Here is a 26875-nt window from a genome sequence, read left to right as displayed (position 1 = left end):
TTTTTTTTTTTTTTTTTTTTTTTTGCAAGGACACGGATCTGATGACTATCTGGACAAACTGCATCACAGAACTCCTGATGGACAAGGCCATTGCTCGAGCACGATACCTTGACTCGCTGCCTGAGCCGCGGGGCGCAGTATTTGGTTTGCCTATCTCGACCAAGGAGCACCATGGCATGGTTGGGGATGGTGTGGCTACCAACGCGTCATATGCTTGCTGGGTTGGCAAGTCGCACGGCTCTAACCTTCTTTACGATACTCTATGGGACGAAGGTTGTGTGTTCTTCGCACGGACGACGCAGCCGCAAACCATAATGCACCTCGAGACGAACAGTAATATATTTGGTCGGACGGTTAACCCGTTCAATCGCGGTTTGGCAGCTGGTGGGAGTAGCGATGGCGAGGCTGCGCTGATTGGTATGCGTGGGAGTCTTGTTGTATGTGATGGTCGCGTTTTGTTACCGTCAGAGGTCATACACTACTAACAATTTCAGGGTATCGGCAGCGATATTGGAGGGAGCATTCGATGTCCGGCTGCGCATGTTGGCATTTACGGCTTCAAGTAGGGCAATCTCGAAAGCACTGGATCCATCCAGAGGCTAATTCTGCGGCAGGCCGACAACAAAGCGCATCTCAAGCCGGTCAGAGGCGCCATATGGTTGGCAAGGAGGATATATTAAGCACCCCGGGACCAATGGCCGTGGACAGAGAGGCCCTCGAGCTGATAATGCGGGTAGCCCTAGTTGCACAACCGTGGCGTGTTGATCCAGACCTAACTGTCAAGGGGTGGGAACCGTATGAAATACAAAAACCTCTCAAGATTGCGGTCCAGTGGTGGGATGGCGTTGTGCAACCCCATCCACCGATTACTCGAGCGCTCAGAAGTCGCCGACGCATGCCTGAAAGCAGGAGTGAAGGTCGTGGACTGGGACAATGGCCGAAGGAGCTGATCAGCCACCACGAGGGATGGGATATCATCTCGTCTCTCTATTTCCCGGACGGCGGTGAAGAGGTGCTCGGCCTTCTCAGGCAAACCGGCGAGCCCATCCTGCCGTTGACCAAACTCATCATTCAGGAGCAACCAACCGTCAAGAACCTAACGCAGCAGGAGCTGTGGTCCGTAAGTATACATACACGTTTACCTACATTTGCGACAGAAGATTGACTCCTTGTCACGGCAATTGTGCTCAAAACGAGACCAATACCGAGCCAAGTACGCTCGCGCCTGGACGACCTCCGGCGCAGAAGACGGCCAGGAAGTGGACGTGATTCTCTGCCCTGCATCCTTTGGCGCTGCTACGCCCCACGATCAATCCAGATATTGGGGGTACACTGCGAACTGGAATCTACTAGACTACCCGGGCGCTGTCTTCCCAGTGACTACTGTCGACCCCGTCAAGGACCGAGTCGACACTACATATGTTCCCAAGAACAACCAAGACAAATGGGCTCATGAGATGTATGATCCTGCAAAATACACGAATGCGCCAGTGAGCCTCCAGGTTATCGGGCGGAGGCAGTGTGACGAGAAGGTGCTGGCGGCATTGGGGGATATTGAACGGGCGTGGAAGGGGCTAGCACGGAGATTAGCAGTAAAAAAGAAGCCTGAATTTATATAAAATATCGCATTGGGCGTTTAAGAATTCTTCGCTCGTATAGTGTATTGCTCCGAGCGCCGGCGTTGTACTGTTGTATAGCTTCCACAATATGTAGTCTTATCACTGCATAATGTCCAACCAGATCATAGTATTCCAAAGATAGTAGAATTAGAACCATGCTAACGGCCTTTCATGCCCTACTTCTAGAGTGCCTTGACCAATAGCGCTAGGACCAGGTTCAGCAGCGTATCTGGCGCATAGATGTAGTTATCAATCACCGGCAGAATATACAACATCCAGATTAGGGACTACTCTATCGACTTACTACTACTAGGTCCAGCCAGACACATAAGCTCAGTCGGTAAGCGACACCAGTGACACTGTCGCGGCATTGTCTCCTTAATAATTGCTTGTATCCTGGCAGCCAGCCAAACTCGCAAAATCACAGAGGAGTCACTACTCTGCCTCGTGATCCGCCAAAGAGAGGATCTTGCGCTCATAGCTGTTACCAATCCCGGGACTATGCCGGCAATCAATGATATTTCCCTAGAAACGACTTGGAAGAGCGATAGCGTGGAGACTAACCCTCGACAATCGGGCTCTGTAGAGAGTACCATCATCCTGAAGGGTCTCAAATGCCTGTTCCAGAAACAACTGCCAAAGATGCCCAAAGATTACATTGCACGTCTTGTCTATGATCGCACTCATTTAGCCATTGCTATCGTTGAATTGCCTCTGGAGGTTATTGGTGGTATATCATTTCGAGAGTTCCGAGACCGCAAATTTGCCGAAATTGTCTTCTGCGCCGTTTCCTCTGATCAGCAGGTGAAAGGATACGGAGCACATCTCATGGCCCATCTAAAGGACTACGTTAGGGCGACATCCCCCATTTAACTTACGCGAATAATCACGCCACCGGGTATTTCTAGAAACAAGGCTTCACCAAAGATATCACTCTTGCCAAGTCGATCTGGATGGGCTATATCAAGGACTACGAAGAAGGAACTCTGATGCAATGTTCCATGCTCCCGCGAATCCGGTACCTCGAAGTCGGCCGCATGCTTCCTAAACAAAAAGATACCGTTTGAGGGAAGATGCCTCTCTTGAGCCAAAATCATGTCATCCACAAACCGCCTGAGCAATGGGCCAGCGGTCTCGTCACTCTCCTCGACCCGCTCTCGATACCCGCTATTTGGGCAACAAGCTGGTCCCCAAACATGGACAAACTAGCGCGGAAACCTCGCCACGGCCCTCACTCCAACGAACTGCGTCTTACCTTGAATCAAATTGAACCCCATAAGCAAGCGTGGCCTTTCGTCCACCCCGTCAACGAAGACGAAGTCCCACACTATTACAATGACATCACGTCGCCAGTGAATCTGTCGACTATTGAAGAAAGATTGGAGCAGGATGCCTATAGTGTTCCAAAAAAGCTAGTCCGTGAGCTCAAGTTGATTTTCTAGTAATTGTGCGGCAGTATAATGATGCAACGACGGTATACGCCAAGTGTGCGGCTAAACTGAAGAAACATATGGAGTCTTATTAGGGCTATTCCGGGGTGGTACGATTTACTTGAAGAGTGAGATTGGTGCTCGTACAGTTTCGTCAGGATACAATTTTCTTTTGTCGAATGATGCGGGGAATTTCGATGTTTGGATGTTATCTCCAGGGTACAGTACAGTTCTGGCGGTTAGAGCCATGCGGATCGACGTGGGGATACATACCGGGGAGCAGGAATGATCATGACCGCTGCTAGTGGAGTTAGTAAACTGCTGGTACCTTGAGGGCTTTAGGAATCAGCACTATGGGAGCAGCAATTGAGATGGCTCGTTCATGACTTACGAGTCACGAGTACCAAGTGCACAAAGCACAGAGCGTGGGTGATAAAGTCCATTATTCTCTAGAATGAGCAGCACATAGCATAGTAGCAAAGGGAATAAAGTGAATAAAGAAGCCATAATGGCCAGCCAGCTATACCATTATGGGTCTGTTCCCTTGCATTCATTGCTCTGTCCCCAGGTCATGGCCATAAGAGCAGACAACCCCCCAAGACTATCCTTTCTAGTCATGCACCTTTCCCACCACGAAAGATGTCTGGATCTCATTCCGAAATCCACCATACCGCAAGACAATCATCAAAAAACACCAACACCATGTCCACCTTCTACCCCCACCCGGGTCCCATGCAAACAACCTACGGCATCGCAATGCCCATCTACCTCTCCGGCGTGGACAGAACAAACGCAAGCAGAGTGCTATCTTACATAGCGCACGCCCTGTCCGACCTCAACTGCATCCATTGGGAAGTCACAGTCGGACACACAGTTGAGGGAGACCGCCAGCTCCTCATTGACCCGAATGCATGGTGCGCGATTGTAGACCTGTACAGGCCGAAAAACACGTATGAGATGTGGGTGGATGATCGGGTTGATGAGCTCGTGAGGAAACTGGGGACGTTGCTGGAGAGGTTTATTTGGAGTCAGGGGGTTGCGATGGCTCCAACGCCGCCTGGGTCGGAAGCTGAGTCCGAGTCTGGACACTCGAATCAAGCCCAGGTCGGGTCGAGTTCGACTTTGACTTCGACTTCCTGGCCTGGGTCTAGTCTTAGCCATGGCCATGGCCATGGCCAGAGGCGCATGAGCATGAGCATGAGCATGACGAAGGTCATGATGAAGTTTCATCCGAAGCGGATCTTCGAGAGCTTCGAGGCGCGCACTGGCTCGCGTCTGCGGAAGATGGAGCTGCGTCATAAGTACAAGCTCGTTGTGTTTAATGACATACCGATGCTGGTCTGTTTCGACTCGCAGGTGGTAGAGCCCGATTCCGCCAATTGCAGACACTTGTTTGGCCATCTCGAGGCTGACGACGCCCTAGGGCTCGAGCACTGCCTGCAGAAACTGAGGAAGGCTCAGCGCTGGAAGGCCATCTACCACAGGCTGGGGGACCGCGAGCCCACGTACGTCAGTGCCGCCGCGAATATGGACGCCAGCTCCAGGCCAAAGTCATCGCATTCTAGGACTCCAGATCTCGAGCACTCGCAGCGCAAAACTTCACAAGCCGGATTTTCAAAACCTGAGGCTTCCTACGCCAGCTCCCGACCCAAACCCTCGCAATCCAAGACATTGGACCCCGAGAACTCGCAGCGAAGGACTTTATACGCTGAAAGATCAAAGCCTGAGACTTCGCAAGCTGAATCATCCCACTCGAGAAAGATGGAATCTCGAAACTCACAGCGCAGATCCTCAGTCTTCGACTTCGACGACCTGCATGATTCGCTACTTGGACTTGCTCCCTTCCAGCCTGAAGCTACCGGCGCTTTACAAGCTCGACCCGTGGCTTCTGCGACTGCGACTTCGGGACCTACAGGTAGAGACTCCCAGTCCTTGGGGGTAGGGCAACGGCCACAGTCTAGGAATACGAGTTCGCGCTCTGATACGTCGCCGCTTCTTCGTGTTAGTGTACAGCGTAGGGCGAGTGATTCCACTAGTAGGTCGGTTCGCCAGGCTAGGAGGAAGTCGGTGATTACGGTTAATATATATCCTAGGGATAGGGAGTGATTCGCTTTTTTGGTTTGGGCGGGTTGGTTTGTTCTCGATGTATTTGTTTAGTATTGCAAGGTTATCTCGTTTGGTAGAATATTGGCCTGCCTTATTTTCATTTCTCTTCCATTTATTAGGAACTTGCGGTCGTTTACCTACATTGAATTGCATATGTAGTCGGCTGCAGCTCTTACCTTGACTGCCACTGACACTGACGCCGGTCCCGTCGCAACGGTGTCCTGCCAGTTTAGTCCACGGCTGGTCTACTGAAAAGCAAGAACCATGTAGTGTATTTGCTGCGTCCTGTTAGTGGCTTCAGTACGTATGCCATGAAAACAGACGAGAGAGGCTGATCGGGCACCTTCGCTCCTTCCCTCCGGATAAGAAAGCATATTGTAATTCCTACCACATTCTCTTTGAACCCCAACCCCTGAATTTTCAAATATCTTTAAACAAGCATAAAGACGCATCAAGAAGCTAGTGGAGTTATCATGACTCTCGAAATTGCCTACATCCGTTGTGACAAAGCTCCATTCAGCTCTTCGTTTCACAAAGCATACAGATCTGTTCATCAATGCTTTGAGAGGGTCAGCGAAGCAAAGGACTAACCTCGAACAAATAATCACTCCTAGCTTCCTTTCACGCCCGTCTTTCAAATTCCTTGTCTCGCTCGTGGCTATAAGAGCCGCGATTTCTCTCGGTAAACAGGACCCAACACGACCACATCCAACACTACTATCGTCACCTCGTCAACGCCAAGTCTCCGCCCGATTCCTCATTGCCACAAAGTTCACTATATATAAAGCTTCGTCATGGGCCCTATGGTCTCGGACGCGGAGGTCATCAGGTCTCGACATGGTTTCACGTTACCAGTCTACCTTGACGGTGTGGAGGCTAGGACTGCAAGTAGAACTCTAGCCCGCACCCTGGAATATATAGACCACAAAAAAAAAAAAAAAAAAAATATGGTATTTGCAAAAAGTGCATTAATTGGTTATACTGGGACCTCTTCCCATGCCCGGAACTTGAATCTTCAGCCAAACCAATGGGTCGCGCTTATAAGAATGCACAAGCCAGAGGACGCAAAATGCTGGTGGAAAGATAACACCATCCAGGGCCTTATGAAAGCCTTGGACAAGTTCCTTGACAAATCGGAGTGGTAGCCTAAGTTGTCATCCTATCCGCAGTCGGGCTTTGAGAAGGCTGATCAAGCAGAGCCTCAACCCACAGACAAACCCAGCCTCAAACCAAGGCTCTGGGTGAAGTTCTTTCCGAAGGCGATTGCTGAGGGCCTATCATCTGTCCTAAACACCCACGACTTGCGGCACCTACCCATGAAATAGCAGCATGTGGCGCTCGTTGAGAGGGATGGTCGTGCATGGTACTTGGCTTATTTGAACGGGGAGAAGCAAGAAGCCGATCTAGCTGCTTACGATCAACGGCGGGGCCGTGCTCCTATAGCTAGTAATAACGACCAGTATTACGCCTACTGGAACAAACGATACAGCTTGTCCTTGAATCGGAGCTGGTCCAACGCCCTCTGGGGACTCAACGGGGTTTCTCGCGAGGAGGTTGTGATCTATGGATATACTCCTCCTCCGCCGACCCCCAAACCAAAGGTTTATCTTTGAGCTGGGTTCTAGGCCTCAACGACTTTGATATAGTTCTTGAAACACGGTACCATGGTTTCTAGTATTGTACTGGTCTCTCTGGTTTCTCTTATCGCACACTACGGAGTCAAGATTATTCTCTTGCAATTAAATACCATGAAATGCCCTACTTATTATATCCTCTAGAACTTGATAAAAGCAGTCGGCACTTTCAAAGCCCAACATAGCTATCGTAGGAGTTAAATTTACCCCTTAAAGCAAAGTAACAAATCCAGTAGCATCTAGTCGACTACTAATAGTTAGTAATTATGGTCCGGGTGCAGCTGGTTGCCACCCCAAGTAATCCCACCGTCTTGGGTCATTGTTCAAGCAAAACGAAATGAGACACCGGCACGAGCACAAAGCGTGGCTTAACAAAGCTCACTCTTCTCCAAACGTCGGAAAATAAAAGACTATATTTAAAAGTGTTTGACAAGGCACCCCTGGAAAAGATGAATGAAGAGGTCATTATGCATAGCGTCTATTTCCCTTGTCCACATGCCAGATCTGAATACCTATAAAGCAGTATTTTCCTAATTAGGTACTACTAGTGCTTTCCATTTAATAGAAGTCACCAAACGACACCATGAACCACTGGTCAACACCAATCCCAGCAAACTCCAAGCCAAAACCTCAAGCCCCGTCCCGACATGTCCTCCAGATCCAACCCCCTAGAAGCACCACTATTCCCAGAACCAATAAAAACCCGGCACGGCATCATAATCCCAATCTACCTCAACTGCATAAACTCCAAATGCGCAGATGCTACACTAGCCTGCATCATAGAAGCGATATACGACTTGGACAATATCCATGTGGAGATAGGCTATACTGGCCCTTGTGCGGGCGCCTGTGGGAGTGCGCGGAAACTCGGTCTCCCTGCGGATCAGTGGGTTGCGCTTGTTACTATGCAGAATCCAGAAAATAAGACGGATAATCCAGATCCGAGACGGTATCAGGATACTGTGGAGGCGGCTCTTCGTCGCTTGGGTGATATTGACGGAGGGTCTGGGTTCTCTTGGTCGATGAGACCTCAAGGTCAAGCTCACCTGCAGTCCACAGACAGCCCTAGTCGCCCGAGTACCAGTTCAAGTTCATTTTCGAGCTCGAGTTCCAGAACAAGCTCAACTCGCAAGACCAAGAGCCCGGGCTGGAGAAAGTCTCTCCCAGCTAAGATAGCCGATGGCATTCATGCCATGACTAACCTGCACGACCACGACATGAGGCATATAAAACTCCAGCATACGACGCATATAGCGCACCTTGATGGCTTAATGTTCGTGCTTCAGCTGAACTCGGAGAAGCAAGAGGCTGATTGCAGGGCTTACAAGGTGCTGCGCGAGTATACCGATTTAGGGGACGAGAGGTTCAAGGACCCAGGATATAGGAAACTGCGGAAAAGACTGAAGAGGAGTTATGACTGGTTGAGTACTTATGGCAGGGCTTCTTAGAGAGGCCCCGTGAGGAACTTTGGAAGCCGCCATGCGCTTGAATTCTGGCCCAGGTCCGGTAGCTTGAAGTGGAGAGTAAAACAGACCACCTACGGAGTTTAGACTGTTCTGTTTGGATTGGAGGTTCTTGAAAAGTGTAATTGACCATGGCCGTGGCGGTCAGGCTCCGGATTACACACGTAGAGGTATATATTTTGCTTTTCACAAGGTATTGATACTCCACACCCGGGAGGGCTCCAGCTCTAGCCATCACCTTCCTGATGCAGCTGTCCGGTTAGTGGACTTGACAAGGCAAGAGTTACTCTCTCTCTCTCTTTCTTCCTCCCCAATATTTCCTTCCCTCTCCTTTTCTCTCTCCCTAGTAGTGAGGTGATTCGGTGCTACGACTAACTACACATTGTCCTGACTCCTCTTCGTCACCGACCACCCGACAAAGCAAACGAAACACCATTACAAAGCTCAAAGCCCCTTTATCTTGCATTGAGCTTTCAAAACACGTAACCCTAAAAGCGATCAGAGAGTGTTTGGGTTATCATTGGGATAAAGATGCCACAATAACTATCTTTATGGCCGCGCCTGGGTTATGAAAGAGGGATCGTGCATATTTCCCATTGATTCTTTTTTTTTTTTTTTCAAGTTTCGAAACCTTCACCGCGAGCCAAAGATGCCTCAGAAGTTAATGGGGTAAAGAGATGTTAATGACTATCCACAAACGTAGTTTCTTTCATCTTCCTTGTCATTTCTGGCTATAAAAACTTGCTGATCCTGTCAACGAAGTGGGGATCATATTCTACAACTATCAGTCCGTCAGGACCGCAAGAAATCCTTCCATTTCCCAGTCTCAAGGTCGCCAAAGCATTCAAGGAAGATCAGTACACGTGCAGCGCCAACATCAAACATCGCCATGACCGAGGTCGTCCCCGAAAAGATCAACATCCCGCATGGCGGTTTCTCACTGCGCATCTAGCTAAGTGCGAGCAGGGTTCTAGCCCGCATCATGAAAGCCTGCCCGCTCCCTATGGTATAAGGAACAAAAGAGCCAGCATGAATGTGCTGATAGGCTACACCGGTACCTCTGCACATTTTCAAAAGCTAGACCTGGAACCAAACCAGTGGGTCGTGCTAATCACCATGAACAAGCCGAAGAAGCAGGATACCTGGGAAAAGAGGACTATTAAGGGAATTCTCGAACAACTAGACAAATTTCTCAATAAGTCGGACTGGGAGCCGGGGTGTGACCTCAAGCCTCTGTCAAAGGACGTCCAGTCTTCATATCTCCGCCTTCAGCACTGTAGCCAACCTACAGGCTACAACTGGTCTCAGTCATCATGTCCTCAACCACATCCGAGTCAAAATTCCCAGAACCGACAGTGATCCCCGAGACAGTCGAAACCAAGTACGGCTTCATAATCCCCATCGACCTTGATGGCGTGGAATTACCAAACCGCAAGCAAGCGGCTAGCATGCATCTTGCCGGCCATCAAAGAAATTGTTTATGCATCTACGCTGATAGGGTACACGCATAGAGCGAGAATACGCAGAAGCTAGGTCTTAAGAACTCTTGGATCGCGCTGATTTGGATTATTGCGCCTATAAATGCGCAAAGTACCTAGAAGGAGGATGCGATTGCGGAGATCCTCTACTCACTGGATGGTTTTCTCGATAAGGTGGATTGGGAGAGAGGATCTTCTCGATTGCAGTTGCAGCTGAAGGTTGGTACCAATGGCGATGCGCCGCCAAAGGAACCCAACCCCCAGCTGGAGCCAGAGAAAGACGAAGCCCAGTCCATGTCCACGTCGATTTTCGCTGGAACCCCTCTGGCTTCAAGCAGCACCATTGACTCCAAAGGCTGGATGAAGCTCCCCCCAAAGACAATCGCCGAGAACCTCGCGCTTGGAAAGATCCAGTATTACTGCGAGTATTTAAAACTGAAATATGCAACATCCGTTGCGCAATTCGACGGACTGGTGTTCTTGATGGTTTTAAATGAGCAGAGGCAGGTTGCCGATCAGCATGCGGCAATGAGTGGATAGATATTCGCAGCCATTCCCGCTCTAAACAGACAGAGTACTCTCAGCTCCGCGAAAGATTGGAGGTCAGTCAAACTTGGGACAATGCCTATAAGAAACTCTCTGAGTCTCCCAGGGGAGGGCTTGAGGGGTGTGAGATCAAGCCCAGGGTTCAACTCCGGGCCGGGTTTTAGCTGCGCGACAGTGACTTCGGCTTACTATGAGTCAATGGAGCTAGACAGGTATAAGTATAGTTACTGCTAACCCTCTGGACTGATTTTCTTGACGTTTCTCGACGTTTCTTTGTAAGTACTCTAATTCAAGTTACCTATTACGATCATAGAACTCGTTAAGTCCAGCTTGATACTTTCCGTTCCTAGTCAAGAAGAGTAGATTTCTTGGATATTACCATAGCTATAAACCAGTCGTTACGAAGCCGCAAGGATCAACCAAGGCCCATTGCGAGAGGAAAACAGACAGAAGATTTAAGATTATCGCACCGCTGAACCCAGTAGTAAGGTAAACCCATTCATAAAATGAAACAAAACAAAAGATCGTTCTTGCTTCTCAACGCCACACCCATGATCATGCAAAAAAATTTAGTTTAAACCACTCACTCCCCCTTCCATAATCAAAGCAAAATAGTAAACCCCGCAAAAAACCCCCCCAAAACAACAACAAGCCCATAAACCCGTCCCATATCCAGCACCAATCCAACCGCAGCCCCCTCATCGTCATCGTCCCCAGGAACGCCCGTAAACGGCGGAACAGTCGACGTCGTGGCCGTGGCCGTCCCCGTGGCGGTAGAGTTATCCGTGGACGTGTCATTCGGCCGCCGCGGGTTCTGCGCGCCGCATGGGTTCTGCGAGCGGCAGTTGCTTTGGCATGAACTGTCGGTTTGCGGGCAGTCGGAGACGCACCGGTTGTTTTTCTCTGTGCAGAGGTAGTAGGGGATTGTTTGGGAGTATTCGCTTGCGTTGGGGGATTGGTTGTTTGAGCAGATGCAGCTGTAGACTAATGTTTCCTGTGGAGGCGAGATATGGTCAGATATGGAGTGGAATAGTAGAGGGTGTGAGGGATGTGGTAGGGTAGGTAAGGTAGGTATGGCAGGGCAACGTACATCGTCGCAGTCATTGGAGATTGGTTCGTCGGTTGTACCCGGGAGTTGGAGGCAGATTAAGGGACAGGCTGAGGTTTGGGAGATGCACCATTGTTCTGTTGTTTATTGAAGTAAAGTGTTAGATCGAGGCTATCAGTCAGTGCTGTACTCGGCTGCACAGAACGTACCCTTCGTGCGCTCATCGACACTCGATGCATCTACCGTGTAGTTGCTGTCTTGACAGTACGCCAGGCGAGCCAGAGAGGCGATAGCGAGGATGGAACTGAGCAATACCATTTCGAGAGATTGGGTTCGAGTAGCGACTGTCAGGGGAACACAAGGTCAAGTTGAGGGACTGCAGTGAGGTCGGTGGGATTCCGTATCTGAGAGGGAGGATGTGTCAGTTTTATCATTCGATTGAGTTTGTGGGTCAGATGGACCTTGGACGATGAGAGTAGCTACCTACCTTTCAATATCGGTGATCAAAGGGAAAATCCCGGTCAAGTGAAGCTCGAGTCTCGCTGGAGTGCAGAGTAGACGTAGACTAGATAACCCCAGAAAGTGGAGACCAAACGAGTGAATCTAGGGTAGACTATCAGTCAGAAAGGAAGAAGGGGGAAAAGGCAGGGTCAGTGAAGGAAAGGAAAAAGAGAGAGGGCGAGGGCGAATAAGTACTATTGATTGTGCCACCTCGTGTTACTCGACAATCGGCATCGCACTGAGCTTGTGTGGCGGCGGCGCTATCACTACTTTAGCTTCATCGTTTTTTTTTTCTGACAATTGCCAATAGATTGAGATCCACCCCAGCGTAACCGTTAGCTGATTTTCCTCGTCTGCAAAATATTCCGAGTCCTCGCCACGCTGTGTCTTGTCTTTGTGGATTTGTAGTTTGAAATGACAGGCAGTCCTGTCAAGATTGAAGATAGGAGGCCGGAGACAGGCAAAAGTAAACATGTACCCGGGGACACTAAGCGGAGCTCCGCGTTTCAGTCAGATAAAGGGTGCAACAACACTTTGTAAATTTACAACAAACGTTCGAGAGTATAGCAAGTGGTACGTGGACATCAGGTAGGCTTCCTCTCTGTGAGACAATTCGCCCTCGGCCGTGAGACAAGCACCGTTGAGGCACAATCCGGAGCGACATCCCTCCATCCTCTGCTTCCCCTCCTCTTCAATATGCACATCCGAACCGATGTCAGGCATTGATTGGCCTCTTGGATTGCCAGCCGTTGAGGGTCTGTACTCGACCACGGACGCAGCTCCACCGAATGCTCACATGGTGGTGGAATGTCTTAGAATGATAGAAAGAGTCTCTGCCAGAAGAGACCGAAGGGGACTAGGGGTCCAGGTGTCTGACTCGGCAGGGTGTGTGATTGGGCAATCCAGCGCTTGGCTTTTAAGCTAGCGGCAGCGAGAACCGAACTCTCCATTAGCTTCACAACTTTCGACTTTGAGCTCAGTGCTGGCTGTCACTGATGATTGCGCGGTGGCGGCTGCTTCATCCGATCATCCCATCACTCACAGCTGACCGCAAGGATGTCTCCAATTCCCTCTCAAGCCTCCACTATTATGATCACTACTGCTCTGTTGCCGAAGTTCATGCGGCATCTATAGTAGCCACCTGTCATTCCTGTTCCGGAAAAGCCTTGGCAGACCGAGCCCCGTGATTCGCTTTCCGCCCTCAATTCGACGAGTTTCAATCATCCAATGTCCAGAATCAATCAGTGCTTCTTTCAATGTCCCGACATGCTTCTTTGAGCTTTCCTTTCTGCCAGCATTGTCCATCCCTATCTATCCACTAGATCAACCCTGCCTTTATTCCAATTGAAGGGAATCGTCTAGCGAGCTTCCCGAAGGCAACGTAAGTGACGCCGTCCTTGCTTGCAATTCCCCGCCACCTACCCCTCTTTCCAGCTGCGTCAAACTTACTTATTTTTATCTTCCCTGCAGCTGATCACATCTCCTATCTTACCGGGCTCTGCGATATCTAAATGGATGGATCCAGCGAATGAGGAGACAGGCCGGGTACCGAGGCCGCAGTCGCCGCTCCCTGCCTCCCCTCCCAATCCTTCGTCGGATATCCCCAGTGCATCCCATCATGATACGGGTGTAGATGATTCGCAATCTGCCGAGACCAGCGGCAGCCCTGGTCCAGCCTCCTCCCAGTCCCCTCGCCATGCGCCCAACGAACGCCCCGTCTCAGGTATAGTTCCTCCATACTGGAGTCACCACCGCAATGCGTCTCGTACATCCCAGTTCTCTACCGACGGAGGCCCCCCGATAACTCTCGAAGATCACACCGAAGATCCAAATTCCGAGACTAGCCGGGGTTTGTGGGCTAAGAGCGTGACGATCGACGATCATGTCGTTGTTCAGGGAAAGACCGGTATAGGTGCATATGTGGTTTGGAACTGCAAGATTCGGACACTTGAGGTGCGTTTCTGTGTTCTCGCTTCGTCTGCTGGTTATACATCGGAAGACTCACTAGGCAGTAGGGTGGTACGATCACAGTCCGCATGAGGTATGCGCAAGTCGCTTTACCGTCATATCAAGCTATACTGACGGTCCATGCGCAGATACTCCGAGTTTGACGATCTACGACACAAGCTGGTGAAATCTTTTCCACACGCAAAGAATGCGCTACCCTCGCTCCCGCCGAAGAGTGTCGTTTGTATGTCCTCCGCAAACCATAATCGTCTCCGGGATCCGTCCAGCTAATCAAACCCAGACAAATTCCGGCCAAAATTCCTCGAATCGCGCCGAGTCGGTCTTGAATACTTCCTAAAGTGAGATACCGCGTTATAAAGTTGGCATGCCGTTCGTTGAACTAACATCGATCTCTCAAGCTGTGTCCTCTTAAACCCAGAGTTCTCGAGCTCTCCCATCGTCAAAGACATTCTCTTCGAGCGGATGGCCTAGCTAGCGTCTCCGTACAAACCGATTTTCCCCTATTATAACAGCACGCCGTCTGACACTGGCACAGCATGTCCAGCAAATAATGAAACATGCGCATTCATTGTACATCAGCCCGCATACCGACCTAAAAGACAGGGTCTCGTCCAGAACGGCCTCGCGCGTCACTGCACTATATACCTTTTAATCAATTGTGGATTAAACCCGGGAAGAACCCTTAATACAACGATGACGCCTAAATCCTGCATCTGCACATATTTCAGCAATATGAACCGAGCAGGCTCTCTCTGCCCCTTAATAAATCTCAATCTATAAGTTATCTACTGAAACCGCTCTACGTATGAGAAAAAGTCAACCTCATATATCTCATCTATGACATTATTATCAATTAAACGTTTATGTACTAAATCTATAATTATCCTATCCTAGAATCGGATCCGGTTCCCGGCAAGATAGGTCCACGGTCAATCCGGTTGCTGTTTCTGGTCTCTGCATCGTCTCGTCTCGATCAAAAGACATGATTTTATCGAATTTGGTTTATTGTATGTATGCCGCGTCAAGAGAAGTCGTTCGTAAGTTCATAACGCATTTGTGCTTGTGTAAAGTTGTGGCATATCAGAGGCGAAGGGTGGTAGAAGAGGCGCAATAGTCGTACAGAGCAAGCGATGCATATATATTTGTGAAGGGCAAAGGCGTGTTGAGATATGTACGTTTGCCGGGCGACCAAAAAAATGACCGGGACGGGAGCCAGCGATTGTATACGTTATGTCACGTCAGACTGCTCTCGTCCGCCAACCCACGTACTGTAGTCGCGACCTGTGCTCAATCAATGGCTTTTGAGGCTCCCCCTATCCGAATTATCCGAGACGAGGCTGCGAAAGGGTGCCTCCCGCTCGGTTGATCGGTCCCGCCGGATAGTGAGGCAGTTGATGCCGAGGAAGGTCGTGATGCGGTTGATGACCAGCACGGCCCAGTACATGTACGCGACGACTGCGAAAAGGAAGTAGACGCGTAAGTAGAAGAGCTCGAGCGAGGCGCTGACAGCGGGAAGACCGAGGTACGGAAGGTTGGCGAGGATGGCGCCGCCGAGGAGCGGTGTCTGCAACACCGTCCAGTGAGGGAATGGTTGTCTTAGGAGGTGGGCGAGGATGATCTTCGTGGTCATTCGGCCGAAGACGAAGGATATTGTCCAGCAGTAGAGCACTAGTCGGTTGCCGGAGAGGAGGGATGAGTATGGGGAGAAGAGCCAGACCATGTTTGCTCCAGTGAAGATGATCATTGGTACCCATTCCTTGAAGATAGGGGAGACAGGGAGACCTTGGCTTCGGCGGGCGGAGACAACATTGTAGACACAGCCGGGCAGGTGTCCTAGGAAGAAGCCGCCGAGGAGGATCACGAGCCACAAGTCTTTCACGGAGTTGTTGCCGAAGAGACCTGGGAGGTTCAAGAAGTTCACGATGGGCTGGGACCAAATCTGTGGGCCGTACCAGCCGGACGCAATCATGATGCCGATAGCGATCAGAAGGCCCTCAGTAGGACCGTTGAAGTATCCGAGATAGAGAGTATGGGTGTGGTATGTCTCCCAGGTAGAGAAGTACATGGCGAGGCATGGTACAAGAGCAGTCCAGGCGCCGAGTTGAGTGGAACCTAAGCCCATCGCTGCGGTTTCGAGGAGACTGGCAAGCGTGCAATTGAGGGAGTCAATTCCGTGGCTGAGAAACATTAGCGTAATGTCCTGTCCTCGAGTGATTCACTCACTCGAAGAGCTCTCCAAGACCGCTGGAGGTACCAGTCCTCCGCGCTTGCTTGCCGTCAACATTATCAAGCGTCGAGTACCTGGTAGTGGTCAGAAACGCCTCTGAAGGAACAGTGACTCCAGTGGCTTACATCCACATTCCCAGAGCGAAACTGTAGTACAACCAAGAAGGACCCTGCAGTTCACGGCGCTTAGTAGGGGTCCATAAGCCAGGAATCACTGCAAGTCATACCGGCCCGATGAGGTCTGGCATAAACATCTCTATGAGCACGACGTTACCCACAATGAACATGAAGCCCAAGAGGGTGACCATGTTCGGCGCCATCCAAAGCGGCAGCACCTCGACGAAAGCATTCCACTATAACCCCGACATTCTTATTAGACGAATACACTCGAGCTCGGAGGGAGGTCGCCATACGTAATGTTTGAGGATGTAGTTTGAGATGTACGATTTATCCACGCTGGAGTACTTGTAGCTCTTAAGGGGTAGGAGGACATCATCGGACAGGGAGTCCTGAATCTCTATCAAAGCGCGCAGCCAGTCAGCTTACTGTAATTTGGAAAAATAACTCCGGTCCTCGTGCGATAAGACTCACCTCGGATCCTCCTAAAAATTCTAACCATTTTGCGTAGACGGCGCGATCTGATGAATGTTCGGCGGTGGAATGCGCGGATCGAGGCTAGTTCATAGCAGTGCAACGAATGCCACGAAGTAGAGAAGCAGAACGAAAATGCGGGACCAGCCAATTATTAATTGTCGCGGCTCGCGAGAATGTCAATGTCTGCAGCGCTCTCCGCAGAGAATAGAAGACAGTCGGCCAGCGAGGATCAGGGTCGCGGAAAAGCGAATCTCGTGCAAGGCCCACTTTTCTAGAGGTGGATTGCAAGTTAAAGTCGCTCAAGCACCGTTCCTGATCTGTCACGTGCAGGCTACCGCCGATCATCTTCTATACCTTTTCATCATCGAAATACCCTCATTCCGCTCAGGAAGAGTATAACAGCTGCAATGGATTGACCGACGGGACTCGTAGTACTGGTTCCTCCCAAACTGATCTTATCTTGACATTCTGTGCTGCGTTGTTCCCGTTCAGTTCGCTGCATATGGCAACTATATATATTTTCTGTGGTATCATCCCGACTCTGTCCCTGGCAAGGTGCGACGCTAGGTAACTTGATCATTATGTGACACAGAATATAAGAAGTAGCAGCGCTGTTCTATGATAGTATCGTTTAAGGAAATACTGCAAGCTCTACATTGCTTGAGAACTCCTGCTATATACTTGCGCAGTAGTTCGACTAGCCTAGCTAAGTAGCGAGGAACGTCCGGGACTGGTCAGACCGACATATTTTCGGCAGACAGGAACGGCCCGAGGACCGCAATTGTTGATCTGAATCAGGCTCAATCGAAACAAGTAGGACAGGTAACAGGAGAACTTTATAGAATTCCGTCGGAGAAGTTGTCCGATCAGCCTCAGGCCTCAAGCATCAGATCACGTGACTACAAGAGCTCCGCTCTCCGCAGCTTCGGATTCAACTTCAAGACGCGCCGTGAGTCCAAAATCATTGAACAGTGAGGGAACCATTGGTGTCTGGAACGACAGCTGCGCACGAAGGCCTCCCGAACCCGCGGCCACGTTGTATTGCCTTGTTAGTGTTGTTTATCGCCACTCCAACAGTTCTTGGTTCATCGACCACGCGGCTTCGTTGGCTTGACCAAGTTCCTCCCCGCGGACTCTATCTCGCCTCGGTTTCGCCGCAGCGTCCCTCGATTCGATTCGGTTAACCGTCCTACGCTTCGAACTGACTACTGACGTTATTACGGCTGCTCTTTGGGCCTGGACATGACGGTGGTTGGTCAGCTTGGCGCTCGCGGCGCAGTATACGACTGAGTATCTTGCGCGATGCCAGGCGTCGTCGATACTTCCGCCGGCTCAAGCTGGCCAGGCCGGGGCTATACGGTCGCGCATCAAAAGGTGGACTTGGAGGTAGATTTTGCCAGCCGGAGTCTCAAGGGCAAAACCGAGATCATTGTGCACCCGGACTCCAAAGACCTCCGCACCATCCGACTAAACTTCCGACAAGGGGAACTGAAGCGCGTGTATGTGAGCGGGAAAGTGCCTACGGTCAAATATGCGGACCCTTACGAGTCGCTGCAGCTATACGGTCCTCACTACCATGAGCGCTTATCAGCGAAAATAGACGGCCTCCTTAAATCTCCTGCCGAACCCGATCTTCTCGTGACCATCCCGAAAAGCGTCCGGATAGACGAACTCGACCCGTTCTCTCTCGAGGCTCAAGATCAGATGTCGTTGCGTGCTCCCGGAGTAACGGATGATACTGAGGGTCCCTTGAGCTCGAAGGCTGCCGACACGTCTCTTCCGCGATATACGGCTCTTACGTTAGTTATCGAGTTTGTCGTTGAAAACATACGGGATGGGCTACAGTTTGTCGGCGTGGAAAGCAGTGATAAGCGTTATCCACATGTTTACACCACGAACTCTCTCGACCATGGGACCGGGTGTCCTATGTTCCCCTGTGTCGATGACCCATCTTCCCGATGCACCTGGGAAATCTCGATCAAGTGTCCGTGCACCCTAGGAGACATGTTCGACCGCAAATCTCGAGATTCGACAGATGGTGGGGCCGGTGCTCGTCCGAAGTCAAGTACACACCGCGATAGATTTGCACCGGATGATGAGGCCATAGATCTGTCTGTGGTTTGTTCTGGAGACTTGACTGATGATATCATTGATCCAAAGGATTCAAGCAAGAAGACAGTTTCGTTCGCTTCCTACTCTCCCCTTTCTGCACGACAAGTTGGATTCGCTGTCGGCCCATTCGAATACGTCAACCTTGCCGATTTCCGTGAAAGCGATCAGGATGAACAACTCGGTCAAAATGCTATTCCATTACATGCCTTCTGCCTTCCGGGCAGAGGTGATGAAGTCCGCAATACTTGCTTTCCAATGGCCAAGGCCATCGACTACTTTTCCTTGACCTACGGGTCATACCCCTTTGCAAGTTACAAGATGTGCTTCGTTGATGACGCGCCGGAGGATACGCTACCAACTGCCTGCTTCTCAATCTGCAGCAGTCGTCTTTTGTTCCCGGAGGAGATTATTGACCCCATGTACGATTCAACTCGGGCGATTACTCATGCCTTAGCCGCTCAATGGATCGGCGTCAATATCGTGCCGCATCTGCCCGTCGACACTTGGGTCACGGTTGGAGTTGCATGGTACATAACAGATACCTTCATGCGAAAACTTTGCGGAAACAATGAGTACCGTTTTCGACTGAAGCAAATGTCGGACCGGGTGTGTGATTTGGACTATGAACGCCCATCAATCTATGACATGGGAAATATCCTGAGCCTAGACCCGTCAGAAGCTGAGTTCATTGCACTCAAAGCGCCACTGGTCCTCTTTATACTAGATCGTCGGCTCACTAAAGCTAGTGGAAAGGCTACCATGTCACGGATTATCTCCCGCCTTTTCTTGAATGCTCGTATGGGCGAGATACCCAATGGAGCTGTAACGACCACATTTTTTCAAAAGACCTGCGAACGACTCGGGCACGCTAAACTCGACAATTTCTTCCAGCAATGGGTCTCTGGCGCTGGATGTCCTCGGTTCCAAGCAACCCAGAGGTTCAACAAGAAGAAGTTGGTGGTAGAAATGATGATCAAACAAGTTCAGTCAGATCAGCCAAGCACTCGTGATTTGGAGAAGAATACTTTCTTGCGTGATGTCAAGGAAGAAATCCGACATATCTATGCTGGCCCAATGCAACCTGTGTTTTCCGGCTCTATGACGATTCGAATCCACGAAGCTGACGGTACACCTTATGAACACATTGTCGAGATCAAAGAGGGTATCACAAAATTCGATATCCCGTACAATACGAAATACAAGCGCCTAAAAAGGAATAAACGGCAAAAGGAGCGTGCGGCTGCTGTGGTAGGTGCCGACGGCAACACAGAAGTACAGGAGGACATTCTCCTCTACTGCCTAGGAGATGTTCTGCAAAGCGAGGAAGAGATGCAGCAGTGGCGACTTGCTGATTGGAGTAAAGAGGATGAGGAAAGGATGGGTCAAGAATCCTACGAATGGATTCGCATGGATGCAGATTTTGAGTGGATCTGCAAACTGTCACTGGTCATGCCGGGATACATGTATCTTTCGCAACTTCAACAAGACCGTGACGTGGTAGCTCAACTAGAGGTCAGTCACTTCACCCCTAACGACTTTCTCATTGCTCACCGTTTGATAGTCACTCCAATACATGGCCGCTCAACGAGAACACGCTTTGATCTCTACAATATTCCTTCGGACGCTGATGGATCGGCGATATTTTTATGGAATACGCGTCGCTGCAGCCAGAGCTTTGGTGAAGCACGCAAAGGAAGAAATCAACTGGCTGGGGCTCTTTCACCTTGAGAAAGCTTTTCAAGAGTTGTTTTGCCTTCCGGGTTCTCCTATGACTCGATCAAACGACTTCTCTGATAGGGCGGCATACGTACTCCAATTAGTCATCCCAGAGGCAATCTCCAAAGTACGCGACATCAGCGGCAAGACTCCAATGAGGGTGAAGCAATTCCTCTATGACAAGCTTAAGTTCAACGACAACTCGAACAATGAGTACTCCGATAACTATTACGTCGCAACACTGATGAGGTCTCTATGCCATGCTATGCTGGGGAGAGCCGAAACTCGCCCCGACGATGTCAATGACTTCGACATGGACGCTGTCATGGAAGCCCAAGCTGAAGAACAACTAGAAAAAGACGCCATTGCTGAACTCGACCGTTATAGGAGGATGGACGAATGGTCCAGTTCTTACCAGAACCTATACTCTCGGGCCGCCCTTCATTGCCAGATGCAGCTCATGCAGGCCAAGATAGCCGATGTCGACATCATGCAGTTCCTACCCTACACGAGAGTAGGCACTTATGACCTACTCCGCCACGACGCTTTCGAGTGTCTTGTTGAGCTCGACCTCTTCAAGACATCGGAGCTGCTTAGGTGGTTCCTCTTCACCTTGTCCAACGACCCGTCTGTATGGCTTCGGTGGCGCCTCCACAATCTGTTCGGGAAAGCGCTCGCCCCCGTCGCCTTCGGCCGCGGCGTAGCTAACGAGCCAGCACCGGCCGCTGACGGTCTAATCATCGAGCAAGAGTCCTCGACGGAAGTTCGGCAGGCGGATCTTGCTCGAAGACAAACCATTCCCGGGGCTCTAGCAGCCCTCAAAACCGAAGTTTCCAGCGACCAAGTACTCAAAGAGAGTCTTTGGGCCGCATGCAGCTCTCCAACAATAAGCGTGCTCGAGCTTTCCGAACTCACGGACCTATGCAAGATCCTCTACGACCCCATAACCTCAAAGAATATCGCCCTAAAATACCCACGGTACTGGGGCGTCAAACACCAAGGAAAGGTATGTTATGCTCACAGCACCACCCTACCATCTTCAACAGCAATGCTAATAAATGCGCACTTCAGGGCCACCTCCACTTCTTCCGCACCTCCAAAATCCGCACATCCCTCAACCCTCAAACTCAAAAAGACATCTCCTCAAAGCGCAAACGCGAAGACCAAGGCCTCCCCACCTCCGGCCTCAAAGTCACATTCAAACAACCAAAGCCCAACACCCACAGCACTGTCTCCGCCTCCGCCTCCCACTCCACTACCACAAGCACCTCTGGGCCCAGCGCAAACTCCACTTCCTCATCACTCCAGCGCCAGCCTACAAAACTACATATCCCGAATTTCGCCGCTGCGCAGCAGCATCGTCAGGAACCGTCTCAGACCCCCGCGACCCCGAGCACGCCTGGCGGTGGGTTGAAGCTGAAATTGAAAATCGGGCCGAAGCAATCGTGAGCGCGAGCTTGAGCATGAGCGTGAGGGTGAGAGTTGGCCTTCACCTACCTCCGTCTTATCTTATCTATCTTTAAGACGGACTTTAATGAGTATCCCTGTACTGTATCGCATCGCTATCGTCTATTTTCTCTTAGTTTGGTATTCTTTTTTGGCCGGTGCGGGTGCGTTGGATGGGTGTTTTTGTTTGGATTGCATTATCGCATTTTCTATTCCGCTATATAGTTAGGAGATTGAGATTCCGGCGTGAGGCTGAGATTGATCTTAATAGCAAAAGAGGAGAACAACGAACAGAGATTTCTGCAAAGATGTTCTAGAGTACTCGAATCGACGCGATGAGGCTTCCTAAATTTATCTAGCCAGAGTTGCTCTACTGAACACTCCGCTCCAGCCTCGAGTAGCGTCTGGGACGACGTAGCTCAAGCTACGCAAAACACCACATGTAGATCGATTAATGGATTTTCCCCTCTCATACTCATAAACAAAACATGACAAAATATGCGAGCAGTCCATCCCGTGAACTCCTGATTCTCTGCAAGTAACCCATATACATGGTATGGTATAAAGTAAAACCGTAGAACGTCCTGACACCTCGTCGTCTCTCTCTATTTCTCGTTTATCCGTTCCAGAGCCTCGAGCATGACGACTGAGTTTCCGCGAATGACCTGGTGAGTGGTGCTGGTTAGTCTTGCCGCTGCGAAATGGGAAGGGGTTTGAGTCATCGGTTGAATTGGGTGCACGTACGATCATGCCGATGGCGACCTTCTCTCCGCCGGGCTTCTCTTCAAATGCCTCGTCTAGGACGATGTTCATGAAGACCTAGAATTGCACGTGCTTCGTTAGCTTCGTTCATTACGTGACGTGACTGACTTAGGCGTCACCCCGAGCTTGACCGTGGGTAGAGATGAAGGAAATAAGAACGGAGATGGATTGGTTCGAACGTACATCGTAGCCTCGTAGAACGCCAATGACTTTGCGGTTTCCGTTCAGTTCGCAGAATACCCGCTTCTCCATGTACTGTGAAGGACAAACGTTAGCTCGTTTCTTGCTATGCAGCTAAGGTACAGAATCGCTGCATCGGGACAGACCTTCTTCAACTCTGGCTGTGCTTGAGGCATGTTGGCGATTTGGTTCTAGTTCGACTTGCTGCCTTGGTGTTGATAGCGCGCGATGCGGAACTTTTGATAACGGCGGGAGTGAGCTGCCCCGGAGAAAAGATGTTCCCGGTAGCTCAAAGATTCCCGGGTGACGCAGTTGTCGTTCAATATTTCACACCACTTAGTTTTCCTTTATGGTCTTTCAGAAAATAGCAGACTGCAAAATATGAGTTCTGCGTTTGCCAATCGGAGGAAGCCGCGCAAGGTTGGCGGAGGTGATGAGGATGACGATGAGGCGCAAGGTGAGTTTCCGTCTGCATGCGATGTTTTGAAGCTCTATCTCAGCAGCCTGGACTAACTGCGATTCCTAGATTCCGGTCCCATTGTCAAGAGACCCCTCAAGTCAAAGACAAAGCAAAAGTCAAAAGCACCCCTTTCGTTCGGATCCGGCGAGACTTCAATGACGGATGGAGGTGATGACGAAAGCGAGGTCATCATACCTAAGAAACATGGCCTAGGCAGGCGCGCGCTTGAGAAAAGCGCGTTTCAGAGATCTATAACCCCGTCGGATTCACGAAACCAGCTTCCGCTCAGAGTTGGACCTGAACAAGATCGACCCAGCTATAATGCGGAGTATCTGAACGAACTTCGCAACCTGACGGCGTCAACAACGAAGCCTACGACTGACGAGGGAAACACGAATGAGGTGGACGTTGCGGCAAAATATGGAGAAGTCATGAAAGTGACTGCGGCGTCGGCCATTCCAACCGAGGCCGAAATCAGAGAGAAGAAGGCTCGACGGGCCAGGTTAGCGAAGGAACAAGATAGTCATAGTCTTACGGAACAAGATTATATCGCACTCGAGGACCACGGCGAGGAAGAGTGGCAGTTGGTGGATAGAGAGGATAGAGAAGATCTCAGAGATACTAGGCTAGTGCGAGATGATGAAGATTTCGCGGAGGGGTTCGAGGAATACGTCGAGGATGGACGCATATCACTAGGGAAGAAGGCCGAACGTGAGCAAAAGAAGAAGCAACGCGAACAGATGCGCGAACTCATTGAAGACGCCGAGGCGCTGTCGGACGAGGAAGATTCAGACCTCGAGGAGAAAGCAGCGTACGAAGCCGCCCAGACCAGAGCTGCGATAGGATACGGAGGCAAAGACCCTGTGGACCGGCCAAAAACACCTCCAAAAATGACATCGCTTCCTCGTCTTTCGACATGCCTAGATCGACTACGGATGAACCTTGCGGTGCTGGAGAAGTCGCGGTCACAGATGATCAACCGAATGGAAGAATTGAGGAAGGAAAAGGCCGATATATCCGTAAGAGAAGTCGAGATACAGGCTCTGATCAAAGAAACTGGAGATCAGTATGAACAGCTTAAACAGGAAGCCGGTGTCACTCCGGGCTCAGAGGTCGGTACTCCAGCAACGACTGATTTCGACAGCTCGCGTGGCTTAGAGAACATCGGGGCATCATCAATGGCGGTATCCAGCGCAAACTCGGAAAGTGAGACTTGAGCCCGCCGTTGCTGGGAGATGCCCGCCCTCCACCATCTCCGAGCGTGCGTACCTGCTATACGGGAGCTCTCAATCTAGAAGGTGCTACTGATCCCCGGCTCAACCCACCGCCCATCTGCACAATGGCCCTTTTGTCTCTAAGCACCTCGACGCCTCTGAAGCGCATGAGCCTCATCTATGTTGATCCAAGTCGGTCGCTCTCCTGCAAGTCCTCGTCCGATGAGCCGAGCGCCGTTCTTCTCCCTCGGTCGTTGGTCACGAATTTGGCCTGAACGCGCAGGTCAACCTACCGAGTAAGTCATGCTATTGGTGAGACACTTTACTTTCTGTACGGTAATAACTTATCATGCGAAGGCCACGTAGGGGTTTAGCTTTAATCGAGACACCTATTGATGAGAAGGATGGGACCCCACCGCACCTGTACCGCCAGTCGGATGCAACTCCAATTGAATTATTCTTCGATCTCTTCTTCGTTGCGAATTTGTCTACCTTTACGGCTACACATGAAATCAACAATTTAGAAGGTGTGAAAACTCCCACCGATAGTCTTCTATGTCTGACTGGGCGTAATAGCTCTGGGGGCCTACATTGGCTTCCTGGGGGTTATCTGGTTCAGCTGGCTGCAAGTGACGATGTACGACATCCGTTTCGCACGAGACTCGATATTCGAACGAATATGCAAGGCAATGCAACTGGGGGCTATGGTTGGGTTCGCTTCTGCAGGCACAAGATTTACCCTGCGTGTTCAAAATGAAAACGTTTGGGCCTTCCAGTCATTAAGTCTTATACTCGGTGGAAGCCGACTCCTACTGTGTGTGCAGTATGTTGTCAGTATCCTGTTCATCCGCAAGCGAATGACGAGTGCTGTCAAGGGATTATACGTCATAGTTGGAACGCTACTCGTCTCGAGTTCCGTGCATTTCGGAGTAAGCCAATCAAGCGATGGGAGAGACGTGGACAATTCCAGCTAACTCGATGGAAGATGTACTTTTCTTTCGGCGAAGACTCGGCTCCGTCCTATATTTGGACTGTTTGGTTTGTCATGTTCTGGGTTGAAATGTGGATGGTGATCGCCGCCTCCTGCATTACTTCAGAGATCGGATTTCAGGACACCCATCTCAACGTCCGCATGGGCCTTCTTACCCTGATCATCATTGGCGAAGGCGTCATATCAGTTACGAGACTCGTCAACAAAACGGTGCGGCCAGGCGGCTGGACAAAATGGTCGTTTGTTCATATTCTCGGCGTTACCACTAATGTCGTAAGGCTCTCTTTCCAATCCCCGATGTGGCGCTATGTACCTGAGCTTGCTGACCACGATGTATTAGTACTTTATCTGGCAAGAGTATTTTGACCTCACTCCGAGGCATGCCATGGGTACATTTGCGCAGCAAATCTGGGCTCAACTCCACTTCCCGTTTCACGTGGTTCTCATCCTTCTTCTAGAGGGTTCGCAGATTCTTGCGTTGACTCTCGACATTACCCTGAAACTGCAGTATCTTACAGAGACGATTTTGTTTGCCTGCGAAGAACCGCGACCGGAATCCCGAGTGGCCATCAGACTACTCCGACAGACCATAGAAGACATGGAAATTGAGTACAGTCGGGGGGCAATTCGCGAACAGATGGCGATCCACAACATATTGAGCGATCTTCCAAATCATCGACTTTGCCCTGTCAACGGAACAGTCAGCTACAGACTCACTAGCAACCTGTACAATGACCTGGTGGGAAACGTGACCTCAGCTCTTTTCGCGAGTATGAGGATTGTGCCGCCACGTAGTGCACATGTTAGCGCCATGAATAGCTCTCAACTACTCCGATTTTACGTTGAGCTCTTGGGATTTGTGTACGTGTACTTTTTCATTGTTGCGTCCCTTGCAATGTTTCTTTTTGCTGCCTTTACACTCCTTGCTCGACGCCACGACAAACCCCTGGCGATGGCAATCGGAGTGGCGGTTCGCATCACCCTGGGTGTCTTCCTGGCATGCCTGACTATCTTTGCGAAGCATTTTGAGCTTGCGTATTCGTTCATGAAGTCGCCTACTATACTTTACGCATTTACATTCGTGCTATTAGGAGGTAAGTTCTAATATTAGCACCCAACACCCATCGCTCTCTCTAATCAAGATGTAGTGCTTTTGGTTGACCGACTTTTGGATCATTACGCTGGATACCAGGACAGCAAGGACCCGACTAGACGCAGGAAAGCGAAGTAGACGGGAGACACATCTTATCGTTGATTTCGTCTTCAGTTTGCGTTGCTTCATTGTCCTTCATGACTGGACCCAACCTTCAGTCTCGTTCCGGGGTGGCGCAGCGATCCGTTTATGGTTATCGATCCTTCTCGACGGGTCACTTTCTGCTTG

The 26875-nt window shown here is 50.4% G+C and overlaps 11 protein-coding genes across 11 annotated transcripts; 8 read left to right on the top strand and 3 right to left on the bottom strand.

Annotated features, from left to right (window-relative positions):
* Window positions 1-41: 41 nt before the first annotated feature.
* BDV17DRAFT_296361 (amidase signature domain-containing protein) lies at window positions 42-1619 on the top strand (the record flags this gene model as incomplete). Its single annotated transcript, XM_073763276.1, has 5 exons — window positions 42-437; window positions 495-562; window positions 615-658; window positions 738-1120; window positions 1158-1619. 5 exons carry the CDS (start codon window positions 42-44, stop codon window positions 1617-1619), a joined length of 1353 nt encoding a protein of 450 aa, XP_073610304.1.
* Window positions 1620-2261: 642 nt separating this feature from the next.
* Window positions 2262-3226, top strand: BDV17DRAFT_301841 (Bromodomain-containing protein; the record flags this gene model as incomplete). The annotated part of the gene is made up of 3 exons (XM_073764324.1): window positions 2262-2468; window positions 2528-2647; window positions 2693-3226. The coding sequence occupies 3 exons, from the start codon at window positions 2262-2264 to the stop codon at window positions 3059-3061; spliced, it is 696 nt and encodes a 231-aa protein (XP_073610303.1). The 3' UTR covers window positions 3062-3226.
* Window positions 3227-3751: 525 nt separating this feature from the next.
* BDV17DRAFT_296358 (uncharacterized protein) lies at window positions 3752-5155 on the top strand (the record flags this gene model as incomplete). The annotated part of the gene is made up of 1 exon (XM_073763275.1): window positions 3752-5155. One exon carries the CDS (start codon window positions 3752-3754, stop codon window positions 5153-5155), a length of 1404 nt encoding a protein of 467 aa, XP_073610302.1.
* A 2281-nt stretch (window positions 5156-7436) lies between these two features.
* Window positions 7437-8237, top strand: BDV17DRAFT_296357 (uncharacterized protein; the record flags this gene model as incomplete). The annotated part of the gene is made up of 1 exon (XM_073763274.1): window positions 7437-8237. The coding sequence occupies one exon, from the start codon at window positions 7437-7439 to the stop codon at window positions 8235-8237; it is 801 nt and encodes a 266-aa protein (XP_073610301.1).
* Window positions 8238-9565: 1328 nt separating this feature from the next.
* Window positions 9566-10270, top strand: BDV17DRAFT_296356 (uncharacterized protein; the record flags this gene model as incomplete). The annotated part of the gene is made up of 2 exons (XM_073763273.1): window positions 9566-9751; window positions 9851-10270. 2 exons carry the CDS (start codon window positions 9566-9568, stop codon window positions 10268-10270), a joined length of 606 nt encoding a protein of 201 aa, XP_073610300.1.
* A 196-nt stretch (window positions 10271-10466) lies between these two features.
* BDV17DRAFT_277118 (uncharacterized protein) lies at window positions 10467-11971 on the bottom strand. Its single transcript, XM_073759398.1, has 3 exons — window positions 11534-11971; window positions 11367-11461; window positions 10467-11270 (listed from the first exon to the last, which is right to left on the bottom strand). The coding sequence occupies exons 1-3, from the start codon at window positions 11640-11642 to the stop codon at window positions 10878-10880; spliced, it is 597 nt and encodes a 198-aa protein (XP_073610299.1). The 5' UTR covers window positions 11643-11971; the 3' UTR covers window positions 10467-10877.
* Window positions 11972-13001: 1030 nt separating this feature from the next.
* Window positions 13002-14701, top strand: BDV17DRAFT_242906 (uncharacterized protein). The gene is made up of 7 exons (XM_073756001.1): window positions 13002-13206; window positions 13296-13778; window positions 13841-13866; window positions 13922-14016; window positions 14074-14131; window positions 14192-14275; window positions 14329-14701. The coding sequence occupies exons 2-6, from the start codon at window positions 13341-13343 to the stop codon at window positions 14262-14264; spliced, it is 690 nt and encodes a 229-aa protein (XP_073610298.1). The 5' UTR covers window positions 13002-13206; window positions 13296-13340; the 3' UTR covers window positions 14265-14275; window positions 14329-14701.
* Window positions 14664-16870, bottom strand: BDV17DRAFT_242910 (sn-1,2-diacylglycerol cholinephosphotransferase). The gene is made up of 6 exons (XM_073756002.1): window positions 16611-16870; window positions 16433-16536; window positions 16247-16372; window positions 16146-16189; window positions 16017-16094; window positions 14664-15970 (listed from the first exon to the last, which is right to left on the bottom strand). Exons 1-6 carry the CDS (start codon window positions 16636-16638, stop codon window positions 15085-15087), a joined length of 1266 nt encoding a protein of 421 aa, XP_073610297.1. The 5' UTR covers window positions 16639-16870; the 3' UTR covers window positions 14664-15084.
* A 951-nt stretch (window positions 16871-17821) lies between these two features.
* Window positions 17822-22064, top strand: BDV17DRAFT_242871 (transcription initiation factor TFIID subunit TAF2). Its single transcript, XM_073756000.1, has 3 exons — window positions 17822-20237; window positions 20287-21447; window positions 21513-22064. The coding sequence occupies exons 1-3, from the start codon at window positions 17916-17918 to the stop codon at window positions 21888-21890; spliced, it is 3861 nt and encodes a 1286-aa protein (XP_073610296.1). The 5' UTR covers window positions 17822-17915; the 3' UTR covers window positions 21891-22064.
* A 164-nt stretch (window positions 22065-22228) lies between these two features.
* On the bottom strand, window positions 22229-23024 carry BDV17DRAFT_242861 (putative small nuclear ribonucleoprotein SmG). Its single transcript, XM_073755999.1, has 4 exons — window positions 22976-23024; window positions 22833-22904; window positions 22632-22706; window positions 22229-22552 (listed from the first exon to the last, which is right to left on the bottom strand). The coding sequence occupies exons 1-4, from the start codon at window positions 23003-23005 to the stop codon at window positions 22493-22495; spliced, it is 237 nt and encodes a 78-aa protein (XP_073610295.1). The 5' UTR covers window positions 23006-23024; the 3' UTR covers window positions 22229-22492.
* Window positions 23025-23210: 186 nt separating this feature from the next.
* BDV17DRAFT_285405 (uncharacterized protein) lies at window positions 23211-26725 on the top strand (the record flags this gene model as incomplete). The annotated part of the gene is made up of 7 exons (XM_073760705.1): window positions 23211-23286; window positions 23356-24495; window positions 24878-25030; window positions 25080-25432; window positions 25489-25767; window positions 25835-26588; window positions 26643-26725. The coding sequence occupies 7 exons, from the start codon at window positions 23211-23213 to the stop codon at window positions 26723-26725; spliced, it is 2838 nt and encodes a 945-aa protein (XP_073610294.1).
* Window positions 26726-26875: the final 150 nt, after the last annotated feature.

Source organism: Aspergillus undulatus (genome assembly GCF_047715775.1).
Source record: "Aspergillus undulatus strain CBS 261.88 unplaced genomic scaffold BDV17scaffold_90, whole genome shotgun sequence".
Classification (NCBI taxonomy): domain Eukaryota; kingdom Fungi; phylum Ascomycota; class Eurotiomycetes; order Eurotiales; family Aspergillaceae; genus Aspergillus; species Aspergillus undulatus.
Note: the sequence above shows the minus strand (reverse complement) of the source record. Positions and strands in the feature narration are given on the sequence as shown.

Coding starts and splice junctions, on each gene's coding strand:
- BDV17DRAFT_242871 (XM_073756000.1), top strand. CDS start 17,916: ATGCCAGGCGTCGTCGATACTTCCGCCGGCTCAAGCTGGCCAGGCCGG. Junction 20,238..20,286: donor ACGTGGTAGCTCAACTAGAG/GTCAGTCACTTC, acceptor ACCGTTTGATAG/TCACTCCAATACATGGCCGC. Junction 21,448..21,512: donor GCGTCAAACACCAAGGAAAG/GTATGTTATGCT, acceptor TGCGCACTTCAG/GGCCACCTCCACTTCTTCCG.
- BDV17DRAFT_242910 (XM_073756002.1), bottom strand. CDS start 16,638: ATGGTTAGAATTTTTAGGAGGATCCGAG. Junction 16,537..16,610: donor AATTTTTAGGAGGATCCGAG/GTGAGTCTTATC, acceptor GCGCTTTGATAG/AGATTCAGGACTCCCTGTCC. Junction 16,373..16,432: donor ACTACATCCTCAAACATTAC/GTATGGCGACCT, acceptor TCGGGGTTATAG/TGGAATGCTTTCGTCGAGGT.
- BDV17DRAFT_277118 (XM_073759398.1), bottom strand. CDS start 11,642: ATGGTATTGCTCAGTTCCATCCTCGCTATCGCCTCTCTGGCTCGCCTG. Junction 11,462..11,533: donor TGTCGATGAGCGCACGAAGG/GTACGTTCTGTG, acceptor AATAAACAACAG/AACAATGGTGCATCTCCCAA. Junction 11,271..11,366: donor TCTCCAATGACTGCGACGAT/GTACGTTGCCCT, acceptor TCGCCTCCACAG/GAAACATTAGTCTACAGCTG.
- BDV17DRAFT_242906 (XM_073756001.1), top strand. CDS start 13,341: ATGGATCCAGCGAATGAGGAGACAGGCCGGGTACCGAGGCCGCAGTCG. Junction 13,779..13,840: donor GCAAGATTCGGACACTTGAG/GTGCGTTTCTGT, acceptor ACTAGGCAGTAG/GGTGGTACGATCACAGTCCG. Junction 13,867..13,921: donor ACGATCACAGTCCGCATGAG/GTATGCGCAAGT, acceptor GTCCATGCGCAG/ATACTCCGAGTTTGACGATC.
- BDV17DRAFT_242861 (XM_073755999.1), bottom strand. CDS start 23,005: ATGCCTCAAGCACAGCCAGAGTTGAAGAAG. Junction 22,905..22,975: donor CACAGCCAGAGTTGAAGAAG/GTCTGTCCCGAT, acceptor TGTCCTTCACAG/TACATGGAGAAGCGGGTATT. Junction 22,553..22,631: donor AGGTCGCCATCGGCATGATC/GTACGTGCACCC, acceptor ACCACTCACCAG/GTCATTCGCGGAAACTCAGT.